Genomic DNA, 23,266 nt, shown 5'->3' with positions numbered 1-23,266 from the left:
CAGCTGTTTCCCAGTAAATGGAGATGTAGAACTTTCATGGTTCCTCTGCAACCCCTAAACAGTCATGAACTTTAGGTTCAGAACTGCCCAAAGAATTCTAGCCATTAGCTGTAGGGGACCAATGACTCCCAAAGAGGAAACAGCTCCAGAGTTTATTCATACAGTGTTTTATTTTGAATGCATTTCTCATTTTAATTTCTCCTTTTTTTTTTTTTTTTTTTTTGTCTTTAGGAGAAGCTAAAAATCTTCCTACATATCCAGGGCCAAACAAGATGAGGGATTGCTACTGTACTGTAAACCTGGACCAGGAAGAGGTTTTCAGGACCAAAATAGTGGAGAAATCATTATGGTAACATTTATTTGAATTAAAATATTCTAGCACTCACATATACATATTTAAATTTATTCATGTTGTTATTATCAAGTTATTAATACTCACCTGTTAAAAATGGAAGCTTTCACAGTCTCTTACAATATAGCTATGGCATAAATACAATTTAGAAACAGTAACATATGATAAAATTAATATTTCCATGATCCCTCTACCCCATTACTGTAAGGGATATTTCTAATATCACCTACTGATGCTTTCTGAGAGATGATGAATCTGATATGGCTGTCCGGCATAGACAGTATAGATATCTCTCAAGGTATATTAATACACTGTGCCACTGTTCCTGTATTATATGAAAATGGAACAGGACTTTCCAAGTTTCTGAGCTGCAGAGAACTCTAAATTAGTCTGATGGTCCAAGATATTATGGCAGGAGTTAGTTTTTAAGTAAGAGAAAAGCTTAATGAAGTTAGCCATGTTTTAGAGAGCAATTCAAATTGGTGTCCAAGATGGTCAAGAGTTAGCTGTGCTGACACTAAGCCTAAGCATACTGGAATAAGCCTGTTTTTGCCCTGCTTGACCAAACAGTGGTGATTGTGTCCCTAGAGTGGAGAAAGTTTGTATCTGGCATAACTTAGCTTCTCCCTTGCCCCACCCTTACTTCTCTCTTCATGCTCTTCTACAGAGAGATCTTGGCTAGCAGAGCAATTAGGCTGGCAAAATGCTCTGTCAGCAGATCTCTTAGATGTGTTGGCAGGACATTTCTACAGGCAGAAGAGCTTTATGCCTCTTCTTAACCCCTTACAACTATTCATCTTCAATTTAGGGTTGTTGTGATAGTCAGGATAGGCAAAGAAATGACCGCTGAAAACAGAGACTGCTGAAATCATCCTCTTCATCTGACAGAAGAATTGTTGGCAAATTCTAGTGAAGTAGTCTTCGATGTTTTCATTTTGCTTTCACACATCTGCCACAGCAGCTGTCTGTTCACGTTTAAAGTCCTTAGTCTCCTTAGAAACTTGTTTTCCTTTTACTCCAAAGACTTGAGTGTCTTGTTCAACCAAGGCTTGTGAGTTTTTTCAGTTGATTTTTCTTTATACAACACAGCCCTATGTTGGTTGTAATTACAAGGGTATAATTTGTGTAACTCCAGTAGCCTTCCAATAAAAGAAGTCTCCATTCTTTTTTAGTCTTCTTTTTTTTGGTTTTTTTATAAAGCAAATAAAAAACATGCTCCAAACAAAAATTACAAATGACTAGAGGTCAATAAAACCCATCAGCCTCTAATCAAGAATGTACATTGAACAAAAACTTCCAAAGTCCCCTTAATACCTCAATGCTTAATGTTATTTTATGCATTCATTTTATAATCCAAATTTCCAAGTCATTGTATCCTCAGAGTATTATTACCAAATAAAACCCTTGACCATTTTATCATTATGTTGAGCTAATACATTTTATCTTAATTGATGATCCGCACCCTTCATTGTTTGTTTTTACAGTATAACAGTACCAGGGCCCATTCTTTCTCTGTTAAATCTATTTCTTTATGGTTTAAGCAGCTGGTTAATTTGTCCATTTCACACATTTCATATATCTTCAACAACCAATCTTTTATTTTTTGGCATTTCTTAGCATTTCCAAAATTGTACCAATATGATTGTGGCAGCTGTTATTAAGTAAAGCAATATACACTCATTTTTCCTCACTATTTGTGGTGGGATTTTGTTCATCTTGTTTAGTAAGTACATTTTTGGTCTCAACTTGCATTTTATATTTAACATTTGCTCAATCTCTCTGTGTATACTTTTCCAATATATCTTTAGTTTTGGGTATCTCCCAAAACTATAAATGGAACCAAGATCCTATTGCGGTATTCCATTTCCAACAAATGTCCCATCCCGTTTTATATATTATTATTAGGTGTAAAGTACCATCTGTGTTCCATCTTCCAGTAGTTCTCACTGAGGTTTTGAGATTTTGTAAATTTCTTCATTTTTTCCCTAGCTGACTTCCAACGATCAGTATCGATGGTATGTCCGAAATCTGATGCCCATTTAATCATAGTGTCTGTTATCATATTACTCTCTTGTTCTAATTTTCTCAAAAATTTGTATAGTTTTGCTGTTCTCCGATTCTCAGATTCTAATAAAATTTTATTTAAGTCAGACCTCTTTGATATCTTCCATTTTTGATATTAATTTTAAAATGAAAGGCAAACTGCAGAAGTCATCACCACTCTTAATGTGGTGGGATTGGGTAGGGTGGGAACAAAGCTTGAAGATCTCCTCCCCGTTTTTTTACAACTCCCAAAATTCTCTCTGTGTAGTTAAAAAAATTTCCCCCAAAATTTAGCTTTTCATGCCTCTGGATGCAAAATTGTCAATAAAAGGTCAAAAGTCAATTTTCTATAGTATGATGGCAGTTAATTTATTCTTGTTATTTCTGTTGTGGTTATTATTGTTAAATAATTTCTACGGTACTTTCAGTCTCTAGCGATGTCTGGGAGTGATTTCTCACATGGGATTCAGCAACAGCAGCAAGAGATTTAAATAATTACAGAGGTACATTGCTGACTTAACTCTTTGACATGTGTTTGCAAACAGAAAGTCAGTCTTTAGAAGGTTTGATTAAACCTCCTTACCCATCAGCAATGAGGGAAGAAATTTTATATGCTAAATTTATATGCTAAAGAGGCATGGTTAAAAAATAGTTCCTAAGTTTGTCCTGTGCCACAGAAAATATGAATAGGCTCTAGGTACTGTGTTCCCTATTATCCAAAGGACTCTTAATTTAATGTAATTAATTCTGTCTGTTAAGACACTTCTCTTCACTAGTCCCTCAGTTCTGTGCACAGTCCGGTCAGAGATGAGGCTCAGGCTGGCACACTTCCTTTGCCACCACTGCCCTGTTTAAAATGAATAGGAAGTAGAGACTTGATCTAGGAGGCTATGCATTCCACCATGGTCTCCTGGTGTCATGATCATTGTTCATACAAGTGTCCAGTGCCACCCAGTCCCAAAATTCATACAACATTCAAGAGGAAAAGCTGTATTTTAATGTGCCCTTAGGTTATTCGCTAATGAATGACAGCTATTTTGTTGTTGAAAATTTCTATATCAGGGATTCTAGTATGCCTGTCAAGTCATAAACTAACCTGCAGTTATAAACATGTACACATAAAAACAAATCTCACTGGAATATGTGGCACTTTCTTCTATATAAGGATGTCTCATATGTCTGTAAAGTTTTGTGTGCATTTGGACATTTTCTGTTGCTTCCATAAGACTTGCAAACAAATGTGTATGTGTGTGGTGTTTAAAACTGTCACTTGAATTCATCTCTTTTGCTCAGAACATGAAGCTGCACAGAGAGCATTTAAACGTTTCATTAAAATGGCTCACAGGAGGCTTTATTGTCTTCTTTGACGTCACTTGGTTGGACTAATCCAATAACGCTTTCCTATTGAGAAAATAAGTCCTTTGACAGTTGGGGGAGGAAGGAAAATGCTATTTTTAGACATTCCTATAAAATGAAAGTGGTGTGTCCAGGCTCTTCTGCAATCAAATTGCTGTTGTGTTTACATGGAGAAAATATCGATTCCAAGTTGTTACCAAGGAGCGTTACCCTTTTTCCATCTGCCCATCGTTCTCCACAACATATCCCTCCTCACCATCTTAGTAAGGACAGGAGTAACCACATTTTCAAAACCTAACTAAGGCTGCAGTACTTTGCATACCTGTCAGGGCGTCAGCCATATCACATAAACTGACATTGTTTTTTTTTTTTTAGTACATGTGCATTTGATCATACTAATAGCAGTTTTCACCATATTATCTGTTCTGCCTGTAACAACCTACCTAGTCTCCTGTTTCTTGATTTCCTCCAAGTTTCTTCTAAATGTCATATCTCAAAAAATTCTGCATTCATGCTGCTGATTTCTCTCCTCAGCTACCATTGTGCCTGGTTCACCTGCTGTCCTTTTAGCTCAGCCTTCCCACCCTAACCAATAATTTCCGTGTACCTTCTCCTGGCACACTGTAGGTACACCCTCCATATTACATCTCTGCTACATTGTGTGTCTGTATAAATTTCCTACAGCTGATAAAAGGAAGTACAGTAGGCAGAAAAACTAAATGGAATGAGGGAGAAGCACAGGCAGAGGAAACAGGTTCTTAAATTTTAGTTGCCTGTGCCTTGAACTTCACAGGTCAAATTCAATTTTTAAAAAATGTGCACCCATGACTCCAAAGTCAAAATTTGAACAGCGGACAATTGAAGAGCTAGAAGACGATACTTTGGTTGACACACATTTTAAGAATTAATATTTTGATTTCTTTGCCCCACCCATGCCTTGAAAAGGAAAGAGTGCTTAAGGATTATTGCAGTTACATGCAGAATCTGCTGAAATGGATTTTGGTTACAATTAAGTATAGTTATACATGATTGATTTCTGCAGGACTTAAATCATACTCAGGATTACAACCTCAGTCAGTTCAGTAAAAGGTCCCTGAAAGATGTTGTAAGAAGGGGCAGCCAAAAAATAATGACTTATTCATCCCTTTGGCCATCAGCTTCTCATGATCAATAATATACAGTGATGTAAGCAAATCTTTTACTCCAAATCTCCGTCAAATCTCAAGTCTCTACCTTTAATTCTCAGGCTGAGTTGAAAGTCTTTACAAGATACTTGCAAGTCGAGTCTCAATTCAGGGAGCCAACTTTAATAGAAAAGAAGAAGGTGGGGTGTGTTTCTTGGAGGGGAACAGCAAACACATTAGGCAGTGTGCCTGAGATGGGGGTTTGAGGTTTGCTTCAAAAGCTTTAGAAGGGTCCTTTTGCTTCAATCCTGTTGCCTAACATGTTTGCTGCTTCCATCCGAGAAACATGGCCCATATTCTAGGTCTTGCCTTTTGCTGAGAGGGAATAATGCCAGCATGTAGGTTGCTAAAAATACGCAAGTTGTAAATTGGATTAAGTTAGTGTGTCATTTATTGCCAAGTCGAATTCAAGTCGAGTCATCGAACTGACTTGAATCCAAGACAATTGACTGAGTCTACATCACTGATAATATATAATAAAAATAAAGAACAGAAAGCCGTATGAATCTGTTAAAAAAATCCATCCATTCCCAGACATGCTTTTTTATAATTCCACATCAGAAAATTAGCCTGTACAATAGCATTTGATCACCTCTTTTATTGCCCATATTTATGTCCTCCTGCTCCGTGGGGTTATAAATTGTAGGTCTATAAATTTGGGGCATTTAAATTGTAATTTTTAATTGTTTGATGTTTTATTTATGTATACTGTTGGAATCCACTTTGATTCCTTTGAGAAAAGGGGAATAATTATTATTATTATTATTATTATTATTATTATTAGGTCAAGGGGCATATGTAAATTACACACACACACACACACACACACACACACACACACATATTGGTTATGGTACACAAATGAGGGTTAGTCGTATAGTACATAATATACGATCATTGGAACAGTCGTATAGTACATAATATAAGATCATTGGAACAATTGTGAATCTCTCCTTGCTATTTAAGAACGACCTGTGGTACTGGTTTTTAAGCCCTTCCCACTTTTTTTTGAAGCAGCTTCTAGATCCTATCCCAATATCTTCAAAGTAAAAACAAGAGAGTGCTTATACCATTGGATGCATATTGGTCCTTTCTGGGTTCTGGGAATTTGATATCAGGTTGATCCACTCAGTCTGTTGCCATGAAACAGACTGCCGAGATACAGGGTCTAGCTGCATTTGAGAGAGCCATGTGTGCTAGTGCTACACAACCTGGCTAACAGGAGGACAGATTGGGGATGAGTGAGAAAAATCTGTGGGATGATTGGTGAGTAGGAACTGAACTGAAAGGGAGAATGACAAAGACAGAGTTGTTGGGGAATAAAAGGCTTCAGAATTAATGGCATTTGACACCACTTTAACTGCCACAGCTCAATGCTAATGAATTCTGGGATTTGTAGGGCTCTAGTGCCACAACAAACAACAAATCCTAGGATTCCATAGGATGGAGCCATGACAGTCCCCTTAGACTGTGATTTTGCTTTTGCGTTTAAGGCCACTGGTATTTGATAAGGCTGATGGTACTGTGAAAGGAGAGGATTTTTTTCTGTAGAATTTAGTTCTGTAACTGGCCAGGTCTCTACCATGAAAAAAGGACAAAGAAGCATGCTGGAAAGTGTTGTGGCACAAGCAATAGCATTAATTGTCACTAAGTTTCACTAAGGGGCTGTTCAGACCAGCCTTTTGGGCAGAGTCGGGGCATAGCATCTCCATGATGCATGCACCAGCTCTGCCTCTAGAAGATGACGCAGTGCCAAAGGAGCGCCACCAAGCCACGGCAACAAGACTATTGTGCCCTGCAAAGGTCAGATTGGGGCTGTGGCATTGCCACGGCCCCAATCTGGCTGAAACAGGGGCAGCTGCATGCCACCCCTTTGGGGCTCTCTGTACAGCCCCTAAGTTGTCCTTCCTGACTCTGGGCCAGAACCTCATGCCAGAAAGAATGAAAGTGTGTCACAACACAGATGAAAATATTTCAGATGAAGCAGGGTATTTGCAATTCATGGCTCCCCAGATGTTGTTCCACAGCAACTCCCATAATTCCTCACTATTGGCTGTGCTTCTTAGGGCTGCTGTGAATTGTAGTCTGGAAGACTACAAGTTGCCCATTCATGAGCTAGGAGCTGGTAGACATATTTAGGAGCAAGTTCTATTCCCAATTAAGAAAATGTTAGGAAACATCATGGATGACATTTTTACAACTCAGCATCTGAAAGTCTCGATTTTAAAACAGTCTTTTCTGTACAGCTTCTAGTAGGTGAGAGTGGTGTGCAATGGGAGATGCTGAGGAAATAAAGGATTCAAAGCTAAAATAATTGAGGATAGTTATAACAGTGCTCACATTAAAATACACATTTTAAAAATTGTAGCATTTGAAGGTTGTTTTTTTCCAAAGAGCTTCATTCCCAGAGATTTGGAAGTGTCATTTGGAAATAAATTAGTTTTGGTTGCACTAAGGGCTGGTTGGGAGTAAAAGAGATTAGCTCTTGTCCCAAGGATCTTCAGCATTAAGGGTGTTGAGAGTGCTCAGGGAAAAAAAAGTTCACAAAATCATGGACATTTTTGTGCCCAGTGAGGGGATGACAGTAGATCTGCAGTTCTAAAAGAAAATGATTTGAAAGTCAGGCTCTGTTCCTTCTGTTCTTGTGTTCTCATGCTTGTCTAGAGTTGGAAGAGATGATTGTTTAAAGAAGCAGTGTGTTCTTCAATGCTGTATGAAAGCCAACATGCAACAGCAAAGATCTTGTCCAGCATGGAAATTTGTATGTGAACTCTGTCTCTCATTTCTTTCTCCTTAGAAACATATAATGATGAGTCAAAGCTTTACTAGCCTCAGCTCACACATGCTCACTGATGCTGGATAGGATTCATTTGCAGCTAATACATTTTATGTTTTTCCTTTCTGCATATGGGTTTAAGATCTCAAAATTTGTCGAACTTCCGAGGTTATAAATACGTTTTATTTGCAATAAAGCACGTACATAATTCCATTTAATATCTTGTTTTAAAAAGTTTCTCATGCAGTATCATCATTATTATCGTTACGTCTGTAACACTGTCAGGCATCTAAAACAAAACTGGATACTGTAAAACATTTTAAAATGTAGCATAGTTGTGAAAGAGTTGGGCTGCAATGGAGTCACTAGTGGGTGTCAGGATGCGGACTAAACTGGGTGACATCCCAGAAGAGGAGTGACACCCGGTTGGACCCTCCTTCTGCTTCTCTGCAGCAGGGGAGAACTCCTCGCAAGGAGATTTCCACTGCTGCGGCGAAGGAGAGGGACGAGTATTCCTCTCCCAATTTTGCCACAGCACCAGAGACCTCCTCCTGAGGACACTTGTTCTTTTGTGAGGCACCAGCATTCTTTGGCAGAGCAGGCTAAAGACCTTTTAAAACTAAAAATCCCAGGATTCTATACCATGGAGCTATAACACTTAAGGTGGTGTCAAATGGCATTATTTCCACAGGTTGCCATTCTCTGTGCCATTCTCACATATACTTGAGTTGTACAAGTAGCTTTTCCATAGATAAGCTGGTTCCTTTATATTTGCATCTAGTTCATGAAGTAAACTCCTTTTCTGAGTCATCCAGAAAGATAATCAAGCATTTCTAAACATTGTGGATCAGCCAGAGGATATAAAATTCTCTGTGGCATTTTTAATTACTTTGTTTTTAAACATATTTAAAATCCATATGTAAGAGATTTGGTTCAGGATATTCCATTACTAATCACTGTATTTTTTGTCCTCATTTCATCCCAAAGGGGAGTAGTGCTGCATAATAAAAATGAAAGTTGCAATTGCAATTTCTCAGTGCTGAAAATTATATACACTGTTTTATAAATCCTAAATTGAGCAAATGGCTGAGTCTTAGGGACTGAATGATATGAGATGATTTCTTTTGCAATAACATTTTTGGTGTTATTAAATATTTACATTTTAAAACTGTTTCGGATAAATACATCCCAAAGCAGAAGAAGCCACTTCAATCAAAATAATTCCATAGATTTTGGCAAGAAGTTAATTGCTTAAGGGCTTACCCTTAATCGCTAAAATTCATTATGTTTCAGAGGTAGAAATTTAAAGTGAGAAATTTTCAGTTAAGGAATGCAGACTTTAACACTCATGCATTTAATAATTTTCTGTCACCATATCTAATAATAATTGCATTTGTAATGTCATTAATAAGCTTGATCATCATTTTTGCCATTACATATGCATAAAAGACCATGAGAAAAAAGAACTTGTAGTCAAAATGAACAACCTTGGATACAGAATACACCTGTGAAACTGGTTAAGAGTATGACTATGAACAGAAACTTCTAGTAGTGGGGGCACAAAGAACAGGTGTGTTTCACTGACTAGAGAGCTGAATCTTAGAGCCTTATCACATAACAAAAAAGCCAAGAGAGCGAGAGAGAAGCAGCTTTTTCCTTCCTCTCCGCATGCCATTGAAGCACTTCTGTTCTCTTCCCGAAGAAGATAAAAGCATATCTTCTGTTACGCTGGAAATATCAGTTTGGCAAAAGGCATGGTTTTATGACAATCTCCCTCTGGAAGGAGGATGCAAGTGTTACATCAGCATATGGAGAGGAAAGAGAAAAGCCACTTCTCTCTCATTGTCCCTCAGCATTCTTTTGTCATGCCATAAGGCTCTTAGAGAACTGAATCCACATTCTCTGCTATGGGATCATTCTAAAGCTCTGTATGTATCACTGTCTCATCCACATTTCCTTTAGTGTTTGTGAAAAATGATAGCAGTAGCTGTTACAAGAATAGCATATTATGTCCTAAATTGTCTTAGTCTTGACTAAAGTAGGTCCACTGAACCAATAGGATACGTTTATTCACCATTCAACAGTTAATTGAATGGGTCTACTCTAGATGTGACCACCAAGTTGAGAGAAGCCTCAGCCTGGATATGAATAGCTGACGGTTCAGTCAGAGAACAGAGCACTACTCAAACCTTTTAAAAAGCAACATAGGGACCATGCAGGCCGCCCCCTTTTCAGCCAGATCAGGGCTGCGGCAACGGCACACCATGGCCCCGATCTGGCCTTTCCAGGGCATGAAAAGGAGTGGTGGCGTGGGTATATGGCACTCCTTCAGCACTACATCATCTGGAGGCAGTGCCGGAGGAGTGCCATGATGCCATGCACCATTTGGAGTGGTGCACGGTGTCATGGCACCCTGGGGGCAGAGCTGGGGTATGTGTTGTGGAGACACTACACCCCGACTCTGCTCCCAGCCAGCCCGAAGTGTTGGTCTTTACAGGGTTTTAGTTAGATCTCTGGCTGCTTAATAATAATGTAATTTTTTTTAAAATATACATGATCTGCCAGTGGAATAAAAACTGACATCAGGATAGACTTCCGTATCTTTTGCAGCTTAATAGCTTGAAACTGTTATGGAAATTGGGATCATCACTTCTCCTAGTGTAAATTTTAAGTAAATCATTTTATTTTCAAAATTTAGGTTTCAGTCCCACACATAGAATTGCAGGATGCTAATGGGGCTTGCTTATAATAATTCTACCTCAGAGAGTGTTGGAGTCTCCTTCTTTGGAGATTTTTAAACAGAGGCTGGATAGTCATCTGTTGAGAGTGCTCTGATTGTGTCTTCCTGCATGACAGGGGGTTGGACTGGATAGCCCTTAGAGTCTCATCCAACTCTGTGATTCTGTAATGGGTAGCTATAATGCCTAGGCCATTATGCTTTCCATATAAACCTTTCCTTAATTTACAATATTCTTCAATAATCCTGTTACATGTCCCACTACCAAAAGAGTTAGAATTGTGGGGGCTTTCTGTAGCATTACATCAGTCAATGAGATTTCCTCAAAATTAATGCCATCTCATATTGCCATTTCATATAGGCTGGGGTTTGGCAGATCCTAAATGTTTTATTCCACTATCTGGTGAATGTTTAAAAGATGATATGCTCTTTTCTTAATGCAGTTGTGTTTTTTAAAGTTGTATATAATTTTGAGGGAACTAACATTGTGATTAAATGGGGCTTAGTGATTAAGACACCAATTTTGATGATTGGAAGATCGGAAGGTTGGCAGTTCAAGGCCCAAGTGCTGCATGATGGGATGAGTTCCCATCACTAGTCCCAGCTTCTGCCAACCTAGCAGTTCGAAAGCATGCAAATATAAGTAGATAAATAGGTACTACTTTGGTGGGGAAGTAACAGCATTTCATGCAGTCATGCTGCCACATGACCATGAAGTAGTCTTTGGACAATGCTGGTTCTTCGGCTTAGTAACGGAAATGAGCACTGCCCCCTACAGTTGGTTATGACTAAACATTCATGTCAAGGGGAAACCTTTACCTTACCTTTAACTTTGTGATTTCTAAAGTCTTTAGCTTTTACATGTGTGTGTACTGTATAAGTCTGTTTGGGTGTATATACAGAGGTAACTTTGCCCATACAAAAGTTGTAACACCCATTCCCCCCCCCCCCCCAAAGCTTTAATGTCCTCCTCGCCACACACAACTTCTAAGAATTGGGATACCCTGCAAAATAAAATCAGATATGGCATAGATAGCTGCAGTAACAACAAGAACAAAAACAACAATTCTTACTCACCCTCATCCTATGGACTGAGGTGAGGAACAACAACAAATTAGACATTTAACACTAGTTACATAAACGTATAAAACCAAAACGTATTTAAAACGAATACAGACATTAAAATTCATAATTTAGAAATCATTTGGCTAGAAAAGGAACCTGCAAAAACTGGGTGCTTCAACATGCAGAAGCATTTTCTATTAAGGAAAGCTATCACATACAACCCACGTGGAGATGGTAATGTCTTATAAGTAATATGAAGAAGAAAGCTGATAGGGGAAAAATCAACTCATTTGAGATGTGGTGCTGGAGAAGAGATATTAGAATACTATGGACTGCTAAAAAGACCAGTGGATGGGTCCTACAGCGGATCAGGCCCAAATTTTACCTGAAAGCAAAGATGACTAAACTGAAGTTGTATTTTGGCCATATCATGAGAAGAAAGGACTAACTAGAAAAGAGTATAGTGATTGGTAAAGTGGAGGGCAATAGAAAAAGAGGAAGATCACATTCCAGATGGATGGACTCAATCGGAGAAGCTATGGCTATGAATCTACAGGAGCTGAGCAGCGTAGTTGATGATATGGTGACTTGGAGGTGTCTCATAGAGAGGGTCATCATAGATTGAAGCCAACTTGAAGGCAATTAACAACAACAAAAAGGCCTTGTCTAGTTGTTCCTGTAAACTCCCAGAGATACAATTTTAGTGGTTTCATTTCTACAGTATATCTACACTATACATTGTTCCTTACCAAATGGTTTCAAAGCAACTTTTAGAGACCAAAGCAGTTTTATAGAGTTAAAAATGTGATGCAATGTGATATTTCCACTGTCAGCTGAGAAATTAAAAAAAAAACCAAAAACAAAGCTGGTACATGTGTTTAATGAAACATTGACTTGACCATTCAGGAGAGAAATGGAAAGGTTGGAGGAGAAAGAAAAGCAGGCAGATCTGTGCTGCCCAAAGCAAAGTCACTTTGAAAGCATTGGGCAGCATGCACAGAATCCGTATAATTTTGGATGTATTAGTAACATGGCTCCCCTATGTGTAGCTGGACATTACTAGAAATTTCTGTGAGACAGTAATTTTGCTGGGTTTATTTCAAACCTGTCTTTCTTAGCTAGAAATTTTTTAAAAAGCATTTTTAGTGTGAATGAAAACCTAAAACTTGAATTAGTTTGGCCCCTCAAGTGAATTCAGACATTTGGGGGAAAGGATAAAAACAAGCAAGACTCTAAAGAAAAAGATGTGCACTAGAGTTGATAGTATTTAAGTCTTGCTTTGCTAGTGGTTCCTGAAAGAGTACATAATGAAATCATGAGTTCACTCCCAAGGAGTCTAAGGGCAGAGAACCCATTCTATAAACTTTATGGGGTGGGGCAAACATTCGAAGCATCTCTTGGCAGCTTCTGCTTAGAAGGAGGAAAAATAAAGATAGTAGAAGCATGTAGCCAAATGAAATACTGGCAAATTCTTCAGTATTTCTTTTGGCTAGAAAGAAAGAAAGAAAGAAAGAAAGAAAGAAATTCTGTTAGCAAGCGGACTCATTTGTACACCTTTCTCCCTGAAAAAAGCACTGCTTGAACTTTCAAACTGCCAAAAGATTATTACTTAAGTCTAGCAGAATAGACCTGCATTACTATTTTTGCTATACTCCAAGCATGAAAGACAATGTAGCTTTTAAAGGTCAGAACACAATGCTGTAGAAGTAAATAAATAAATAAAAATAGAGGTATATCAGTCCAGAATCTAAAATTGTGTCCTTAACATACTGTATGTCCTAACTTTCATTCTGGTAACCTCAGAACCTCATTCTAACACTATGTGAGAAATTAACTGAATGCCAAATGGATGCATTAAACACAGTAAAAGTATGTTGATACTTCCTTTGGTTTTTCCAGAAGCACATTTGTTCTTGTGGTCCACTAATTAGTAATTTATTTCATTAATAATTTATTGAGCAGTAGATTTTCAGTGATTTGTACAATTGTGCTGAGCACCAGGGATGAAGGAGTAGTACTGTTTTAATTTAATAAATAAGGAGGGTTTTTTTTTAAATAAAGTGTGTGCAAGTATGGAAACATTTGAATGCTTGCTGCAGCTGTCACTGTCAGCGTGGATAGTGAAGGAAACTGATTCTCTTCTGCCAGGGATTAATAGTCTTCTCTCTCCCTGCATTAGTAGAATAATAAGCTTCTGAATGTAATTTATTGTGTTCTGCCTCTCATCTGTATCCAGTATCATTGTCAAATCTGTTTTGCCATGTAGAAATTATTAAGTCTTGAATGACCTGAAATATCAACATTGCCAAATTGCTTAAGTTTTGTTCTGAATATTTCTTTAATTTTGTTCATAGAATAAAAGATTTAATATTAGTACTAATATTTTAATTATGAGTGTATGATAGGACCTGACTCATTAGAAAAAATAATAATGCTTGGTAAAATGGAAGATAGTCAGAAAAGAAGAAGATCACATTACAAGTGAATTGATTTAATCAAGGAAGCCATGACCCTGAATTTGTAAGAGCTGAGAAAGCCTGGAAGTAACTGGGATTAATGGAGGTCTCTCATTCATATTGTCACCATAAATGAAACCTGACTTGGTGGCAGATAACGACAACAACAACTGAGTTTGCAAGACCTTAGCAGAGCGGTCTGTCATTCACAGGGTCACCATAAATCAAAGTCAATTTGATGGCAATTAACAACAACAGGGGATAGTATTACTTACTTTTCAGTACATCTGCTTTTAACGCATTTGAAGTAGTGCAAAAAATACATACTTCTGACTTCTGTTTTAGAGAGGCCATTCCAAGCTCATTCTCTTAGAACTAACTTTAAACTTGTCTAAATGAGTGATCTACCCCAAATTTTCCCCAACCTTGGGCTCCCTTTGTCCTGTTTACATGATGCAGGGCCAAATCCTAACAATGCCTGCTCACAATTCAGGGCGCCTCCTCTTGACCCACACTTAAATAAGTCATCTTTTGCTACAGGTTGTCAGCTTTTTTTGCGGCAATGGCAGTGGCTGCCTTTTCACTTGCAGTCCCTCCAAGGCATCTGGTGCCGCCGTTGTAGACTCAAGTTGCTCTGAGGTCATAACAAGATGCTCAGCATCAGATAGCATGGCTGAGCACCTCATTCTGATCTTACCAACAGTGTTGGGTGCTAACTGGGGACTGTGTGGGAAGGCAGACACCTGTCAATCACTGCAAGAGCTGAAAACCCACAGGAAAAGAAATCAGGTAAAAAATATTCCTGAGGCAGGACAGAGTATTTTGGTGACTGAAGACCCACCCTATGAAAGGTGACTTAAAAGATCCCGTCTCTTTTACATATAGATGATCTGGGTGAAAGGTATGTTCAAACGGTGGCAATTTGTAGGGCAGCAAGTGAGATGAGCAAGGCAAGTATGGAAATATAGGAGAAACATTTGCAGTTGCTAGATAAAAACTTTAAGTGGGCTAGATAGGAGTTGATTATTTCCATTTTCTATCCATTATACTAAAGTGCTTCCTTTTTGTTTCACACAGCCCCTTTTATGGAGAAGACTTTTACTGTGAAATTCCACGGAGTTTTCGTCATCTGGCATTTTATATTTTCGATAGAGATGTTTTCCGCAGGGATTCAATCATTGGTATGTGTTTTTATGCTAATTCCATTTTAAATTTAGTTCCGATAATTTCTTCTATTGCTCTGTACATTTTGATACCTGTTACAGACAGCACTTTATATCTCTAGGAAATAATTTCTCTCAACAAAACAATTTCAACCATGTTCCTTATGGTTGATTTTTAAGGTAGTATTTTCTAGTTTAAAGAAAATTATGTTGAATTTTATTTAAATTGATGCAGAGGAAAATTAACCTTCAATATCAGGTTTGAATAAGGTTTTATAATTTCAGTATGATATGAAAGAGGCATTTTAAAAAACAAACATTATTTTAAATAAAATCATTTACCTGCACATGGTATGAACTGCATCACTTTATATGTTAAGAAGGATTAAGAGATTAGTTAACACTGTTAATTGCAGAAAGGTTGGTTTACTATTTCAAACTCTTACTTTCATACACTTAAAACTTTTTAAATTGGTGGTTGGAGTGCTTGACTCTTTTTGCAGCATAAAGAAACAATAAACAACACTCAACAATCTTTGGCTTTTTGTCTCAAGTGAAGCAATACAAAGTCTGGATTGTTTTTTATGAGCATTCTGTCTTGGCAATTTTCCAGTCTTTAGATGATGAGTGTATACACTATGACATGGCAGGAGAAGGGAGTGGGAGTGGGAAAAGCAAGTACTGTGACATTATTGGAAGAGGAAAACAAAAAGGAAATGAGGATATCAAGACACTGGAACAGGGTGAAAGATGTGGAAAGACATTTATCCCAAAAATTTTTTATGAGCAAGCATAGTATGATGGACTTAAGGATAAAGTCCTTTGTTTCAAAATTTGGGCATGGGTGTAGTGGGTTAACATTAGTAAATTCAAATACTTCACTTATCCATCAATAAAGTGAGGAAATGGCTACATTATCTTACAGGATTTGTAAGAAACCAGTTGCTATTATAAATGTTTTTACAAGCAGAGGTGAGCCCCAAGGGTCTGAATGGGACTTAAGAGTAAATGTGCATAGGACTGCACTGTTGGAAAGTATATGTAATTTTTTTAGCACTTAGGAAAAGAGAATGCCCGTTGGTGGATGGAACAGCATGTGTTTTTGCAGCCAATGAAGTTGTGTATAGACTTGTATGATCTGTTTTACTAGAACCTGTAGATCTACCAGTTGAGGCCTGGTACACAGATATATACTAAGAAATTAAAAGATTCTGTGGCCCAGTACAGATGGGCCTTTTTGTACGTAAGGAATACGTGCTAGGGTTGCCTTGGGGCGTCGCTTACAGACGCCCTGCAACCCTAGTACGTATTCCATACGTCAAAATGGCGGCGCTCTGTACAGATGGGCACCACCATTATGACGTCACGGCCGCGCAGCATCCAAACGGCACAGTGTGGGTGTGATATCTTCATGCCGTGTCAGGCTGCTTGTGGTGGCCTAACAGCGACACCGCAAGGAGCTCCAAAACGGACCTCCTTCTTGGGGAGCACCTCATTTCTGCAGCCACCAAACGGCTGCAGGAACGAAGCCGGGGGAAAGGGGCCAAGCGGCCCCTTTCTCACCTGGCAGTGGCTCCCCGGGGTGTCCTGGGGCATGAAGCCCCAAGGACACCCCTTTTCGGGACCAGGGAGAAGCGTCATTTTGCCGCTTCTCCCTGGTCCCGAAAAGCGCTGTATTGGGGCCTTTGGGCTGCCTCTGTGGCTGCCCTGGCCCCAACACATGGCACAAAGGGGCAGTCTGTATTCCGCCTGAGTTTAAAATTTGTTTCCAGTACCAAATGATAGTGAAACTCGCAGCCTCTCCACAAAAAAGTCAATTCCTGATCATGCTAGCTTTCTTCATTTCAACTATACAGTGGACCCTTGTTATACGCTGGAGTTTGGTTCCAAGATTCCCCCGTGGATAACAAAATCCGTGGATGCTCAAGTCCCATTAAATATAGCAAAATGGTGTCCCTTATAAAAAGTGGAAAATCAAGGTTTGATATTTGAAATTTACACTTTTTTGAACATTTTCAAACCATGGGTGCTTGAATCTGTGTATAAAAAAATCTGTGTATAAGAAGGGCTGACTGAATATTTTAATGTGTAGAGGAAAAAGCACTATGCAGTTATAGCACTGTAATTAACACTTTAACTTTCATGGCTGATTGCTATGGAATCTGATGTTGTAGTTTGCAGTGCAGGATCCCATAAGCTGTTGCCATTGCAGCTAAAGTGGGATCCTAGCTCTATAATTGCATAGTGCAAAAGAGCCCTGAGAGATGAGAGTCAGAAGTCCTTGCTAAAATCTACCTGGCAACCAAGCATCTTTTCTTGTCTTTTTTTTTATTTTTTGCACCACACATTACATTTCTTTGTCATAAATCTTATCCTGTTTCATAATTTGCATTTCTATTTATAGCCAGATGTGGCAATATGGTTGGTGTGCGTGTGCAAGGCAGTGAATTTTTCCAAATTCTGAAGAGAAAGGAGTATGTCCCGGAGATCCTGAAACAAATGTTGCATCAAGATTTCATCCAAATAATACTTAGGGGAAATCTTTTGTTCTTAATGTGCTAGAAATTTAGTCTTCAAAAAAACAATTCCCTATTGACTTCTCAGGGAAGGCACATTTAATGTTTTAAAAAATGAATGTGAACGAATGCAAGACTAAAGCTTAGTCCATTACAGGGGTGTCATAAAGGGGGTGCAATTCAGAGGGAGGTGATGCCTTGTTGGCCCATAACTTTATTGGCTACCTCTGAAGAGATTTGGTCCATCATGGGGACAGAACGAGTCACCCTCTGATCTACTAGGTGGTGGAGACCAGTTTACTCAGTCCATTAGCTGGGTGGTTCTGGAATGACAAACCTGGGGTGCCACATGAGCTGTTATTTCTACCACCACATGGGAATGAGGCAGAGCCAATCACTTGCTGGCTGGGCATGACTCTGATGGCTATAAACTCACAATTCCTTAAGGGAATCCCTCCCCACCCCCAAATGAGTATGATGTATGTACAGAGCCTCAAAACCAGATCTCGTCCCATGTGAAAACTGCCACCATTGTTACAAATCAATACTTCAGAAATGTGTGTAACACAAAACATAAACCCCTTGGAACTATAATGAGTCAAAGATCTAAAGTGAGGGTGGCTAGGTAGGAAGCCACTGTAATGCCGACTGATGGTTGGCATACTGGGAGTTGTCTTTTATGATCTGGTGCCAGACTGGAGTGAAGCCCCTACATTATTTGTGGAGCACTCCCTTTGCCAACATAGCTTGTTGTCTGTGACTGGCTTGCCTTCTCACTGCTTTCCCAGACCCCATGACATATTGGTCTTACAGGAGAAGGAAAACCTAGGCGGGATACAGACGGGCAGGGGAAGACGTCTTGGAGGTGTATTCTGCTGAATACGGAGCCTCCAGACCGCCCGCCCCGGGGGCGTGCTTCAGGTGTTGGGGCTTCCACACGGGGGGCAGTGAAGACGCCTCACCTGGGTCCGTTTCGGACCCGTAGCTTCTATACCGCCGCCTCGGAGGACGCCGCAAAGAAAGGGGCAGCTTCCGCATGGGCGGCCCAAACCGCGGCTTTTTTTTTTCTTTTGCCGGCTGGCGGATGCGCAGCTGCGCAGCTGCAGCGCTAAGCAGCGGCGGCAGAAAGCGTATGTTCTCATTTAAAGTGCTCAAGCCCCTTTAAAACTTTTTTCCCCGCTCTGCCCAAGAACAATGGTGGTCTCCTGCCAGCTGGTGATCAGCTGGTGTTGGCATCCTTGTCCGCTTGCACTTTGCCAGTGTCACCAGCATCATAGATGCCTCCTCTCCTTTGGTCCCCGCGCTCCTGCTGAATCTGCAATGCACAGCCACAGCTGTCGCCGCTGCCACCGCTGTCCCCCTGCCATCCCCCATCACCTCCCTTGTACATATGTAAATATTTACAGTTTTAGGGGTTTTTTATTGTTAGGTGAAAATGGCACAGGAATGTGTGTAGGGGTGCACTTTAAAGTCCAAACTTTCCAAGCAGCGCATGCGTACATGTTGCTCTAGGGTTAGGGTTAGGGTTACGAGTCTTAAAATGCGCTGCAGCTGTGCTGCAGCTTCCACACCTGCATGGCAGCGGACGCTGCAATTAAAGCCTGACTGCAAACTGCGCACGTTCCAAGACCCCAACTCATTATGCGACGCAGCAGACACGGAGCTTTTAAATGGGCAACTTAAATTAGCGGCGTAGCAATTCTGGTGTACCGGTGCAGCAGCTCTCATGGCTTCTTCCACTTCTCGATATGTGTCAGCATTCAGGTAGGACTGCTCCAGTTTCTGCAAAATGTTTGGCTGGGACCATATAGCTATGAGGTCAGCCGTCTCAGTATGAGACCAAGACATCCCCCTGCCTTTTTTCGGGGTGCTGGTGGATGGCTGTGCCATCCTGCCTGGTGGCAAAGGGGAACTGCCGCACAGCTGTGCCAGGAGCAGCCGAACTGTGCCCGTTCCCAGGTGAAAATGGCGCAAGAATGTGTGTAGGGGGTCACTTTAAATTCCAAACTTTCCCTTATCACTTTCTACAACCAAAACATCCGCCGGCAAAACTTACAACTTCCCGCGATTCTAGCAACGCATGCGCACAAGTGGCTCTAGGGTTAGGGTTACGAGTCTTAAAATGCGCCGCAGCTGTGCCGCAGCTTACACAGCTGCATGGCAGCGGACGCTGCAATTAAAGCCCGACTGCAAACCACGCATGTCCCGGACTCCGACCCATTATGCGACGCAGCTGACACGGAGCTTTTAAACAGGCAACTTATATTTGCGGCGTAGCAATTCGGACGTACCGGTGCAGCAGCTTACATACGGAGCTGCGCACGTACGCCGCAAATCAAAAAGAAGCGGAGAAAAGCAGCACCTTTTTAATGCCGCCTCTTCCCGCTTGGGGCGTGCGGGCGGCGCGTTCATGACGGCATTCAGGTAAGGGCCGTCTGAAGGCTCTACCTTCATGACGTCATGAATACACCCCTTTTTGCCCGTCTGTATCCCGCCCTAATGTACCAAGAAAAGATGACACCGGACCCCCCTGCTGGAGATTACAAAGGGGTCCCCTGGTAAATTAAGGGACTTTTCATCTTAGATGGCCTTTTAATACTAAAGTATTTTATCTACTGTTCTAGAAGTTATAGTCTAAAGGGAAATAACAAATCAAATGGGGGTGAGCTTGTGTATGTGTACAGAGAAGACAGCTTTCAAAATATTTGGTAAACATGTGTTATCAGTTGGAAATAATATTGCCATACAGGATAATTTAATTTGGAATTCAGGCTTTCTACATCTATATTAATTGTTTACTTGTTATTTATTATAGTTAAAAGATCACCGATGGGCCTTGACTTCATATTTTAATGAGTTACATGGCAGTATTATTTCAATGGCTATAGCATGTGTTTGCAACATTTTTCAGTGGCTTTCTTTCTTTCTTTTTGATAAAAATAAACTTGCCTTCTCAGTTTAAGGAAGCTTTGTATTAGGAGATCAACACATTAAAATGTATTTTGAGAACTATAGAATTTATAATACTGTAACATCAGCAACAAAAATGCTGTAACAAAAAATTGCAATCTGTAAGCCACTCTGAGAGCCTTTGCAACTGAAGAGCAGAGTAGAATTGCTCTAAATAAATAAATAAACATTAGGATGTCACTATGTTGCCTGTTTCCTCTGATTTCTCTTACTTATGGCCCTGTTTACTTGTGGTTTGTCCTGTTTTATGAGCAACTCCAAACCAAACATTTCCAAAACAAACTTGATAATGTGTTCAAAATAGCTTAACATCAATGACAAAATGAAAAGGCAAAAAACATTTGTAAAAAGATAGCATTTCATAGCATCCCACTCTCTTTGGTACTGGTAGTGCAACAGACCTGAAAGGAATCATAATACCTATTTATAGTGTTGTGTCGTATCAGTATACTATCATAATTTTTGCACAATGATGGCTCTTTCCAGCTAATGAACTTATAGTGCAGCAAATGTGCATATGTCATGTATCCTGACCATAATAGATTAGAAAGGTGAACCAAAACTAACAAAATAAATTTCAGAAGGGAGAAATGTAAGGCACTACACTTAAGCAGAAAAAATGAAATGCACAGATATAGGATGAGGGATGCCTGGGTTGATAACAGTACGTATGAAAGGGATCTAGGAATCTTTGTAGACCACAAGCTGAACATGAGTCAAGCATGTGATGTGACAGCTAAAAGAGACAATGTGATTCTAGGCTGCATTAATAGAAGTATAGTGTCTATGTCAAGGAAAGTAATAGTATCACTCTGTTCTGCTTTGGTCAGGCATTACCTGGAATACTGTGTCCAATTCTGGGCACCACAGTTCAAGAACAATGTGGACAAGCTGGAGAATAATAATAATAATAATAATAATAATAATAATAATAATAATAATAATAATAATAGGTTTTATTTATATACCGCCCAATCACTGGGAATCCGAGCGGTTTACAATAGAGAGGATAACAGACAGTTCCCTGCCCACAGGCTTACAATCTAAAAGACACGACACAAAAGGAGAAGGGAATTGTGAGGGGGGGAGAGGATCAGGTCCAGCATTCTTCTCTCCCTCTGAGGCCTGGACCAAGGCAGATGGACCGGAGGGAGGGCTCTTCTTCTTATGTCCATGTCCAGAGGAGGGTGACCAAAATGGTGAAATATCTAGAAACCATGCTCTAGAGGAGAGACTTTGGGAGCTGGGTATGCTTACCCTGGAGAAGAGAAGTTTAAGAAGTGATATGATAGCCCTGTTTAAATATTTGAAAGGATGTCATATTGAGGAGGGAGCAAGCTTGTTTTCTGCTGCTCCAGAAACTAGGACACAGAGCAAGGGAAGCAAATTACAGGAAAAGAGATTCCACTTCAACATTAGGAAAAAATTCCTGACAGTAAGAGCTGTTCAACAGAGGGGGAGTCTCCTTTCTTGGAGGTTTTAAAAGAGAGGCTGGATGCACATCTGGTGGGAGTGCTATGAATATTATTCCTACATAATCCTACATGGCAGAAGGTTGGACTGGATGACCCTTGTGGTCTATTCCAACTCTATGGTTCTATGATCTTTAGTAAGGAAGTTATTCAGTTTTGAAGAAATCATGTCATGTCTTGACAGTGCTGAAATTTTAACATGCAGTTATTCTCTCATCTTGTGAGGCCACTGAAGTTTGAAGAGACATTGGAACTGTATTGTGGTAGTGGTCCTAGACACCTGTTATTCATTTCCAGGCACTTAGTAATGGAAACAAATGAATATTCTTCATTATCAGCTAAAAGCGGGCATCCCTACAGTTGGGATATCCAGTCTATGAGAACAATACAGAGGCTGGGATTTTGCACAGTTTTCATCTGGTATTCACAATTCCCAAAACATTTTGATATGTTATTCTGCACATTACAGTCAGCCCTTTGTATCCATAGGGGATCTGTTTCGCAGGGGAAACAAATCCTAGTGGATGCCAAGTGTCCACTGTAGTTGAAAATATACCAGCAATCATAGTGGGGGTCCAGATACCTAAAGGCACCAAATCCTTTCTGATCTTTGAAACTAAAAAGGATCAGCTCTGGTTAGTATTTGGATAGGAAAGCACAAACCAGGTGCTGTAGCCTATATTTCAGAGGAAGGAACTGGCAAAACCACCTCTGAGTATTCCTTGTCTAAGAAAACCCTATGAAATCCATGAGATTGCCATAAATTGGCAAGCAACTAGAATGTGCACATGTGCGTGCACACACTCACACTCACACACACACACACACACACACACTAATAAGGGCTTCTTAGCATTTAAATTTGAGGTTAGTTACTACATGTGAGGAAGCAAGAACAAGCATGTTCTCACCTTTTAGCACATGCTGCCAGTGGAGAACTCTGGGCGGAACCCCCACATTATTTAAACACCTGGAAATTGGGAAGTTTGTTAAACTTGGAAACAGAGGGTCTGGATAGACTGGCACTTTGTGCCAGCCTGGGCCCAAACTAAGGTTGCACGGAGGGCTGAGTGTTTACATGCTCAGAAACCCTACCACGCACCCCAGGCACTATCTTGGCATGCACCTGTACAGATGACATGCGCCATGATGACACCACTTATGCGCAGTGCCTAA

General features: G+C 39.9%; 1 protein-coding gene across 2 annotated transcripts in view; it reads left to right on the top strand.

The window, feature by feature from the left end:
• Positions 1-23,266, top strand: part of LOC149319232 (ras GTPase-activating protein 3) — a 182,223-nt gene that overhangs the window by 62,634 nt on the left and 96,323 nt on the right. For both annotated transcript variants that reach the window (XM_089511335.1, XM_089511334.1), the window contains exons 2-3: positions 232-349; positions 15,047-15,150. In XM_089511335.1, coding sequence (XP_089367461.1) covers positions 232-349; positions 15,047-15,150 — 222 coding nt within the window. The remainder of the gene's footprint in view (positions 1-231; positions 350-15,046; positions 15,151-23,266) is intronic.

The sequence above is a fragment of the Sceloporus occidentalis genome, unplaced genomic scaffold, assembly GCF_023333645.1.
Source record: "Sceloporus occidentalis isolate IW3139 unplaced genomic scaffold, rSceOcc1.0.p SCAF_2, whole genome shotgun sequence".
NCBI classification, from domain to species: domain Eukaryota; kingdom Metazoa; phylum Chordata; class Lepidosauria; order Squamata; family Phrynosomatidae; genus Sceloporus; species Sceloporus occidentalis.
Note: the sequence above shows the minus strand (reverse complement) of the source record. Positions and strands in the feature narration are given on the sequence as shown.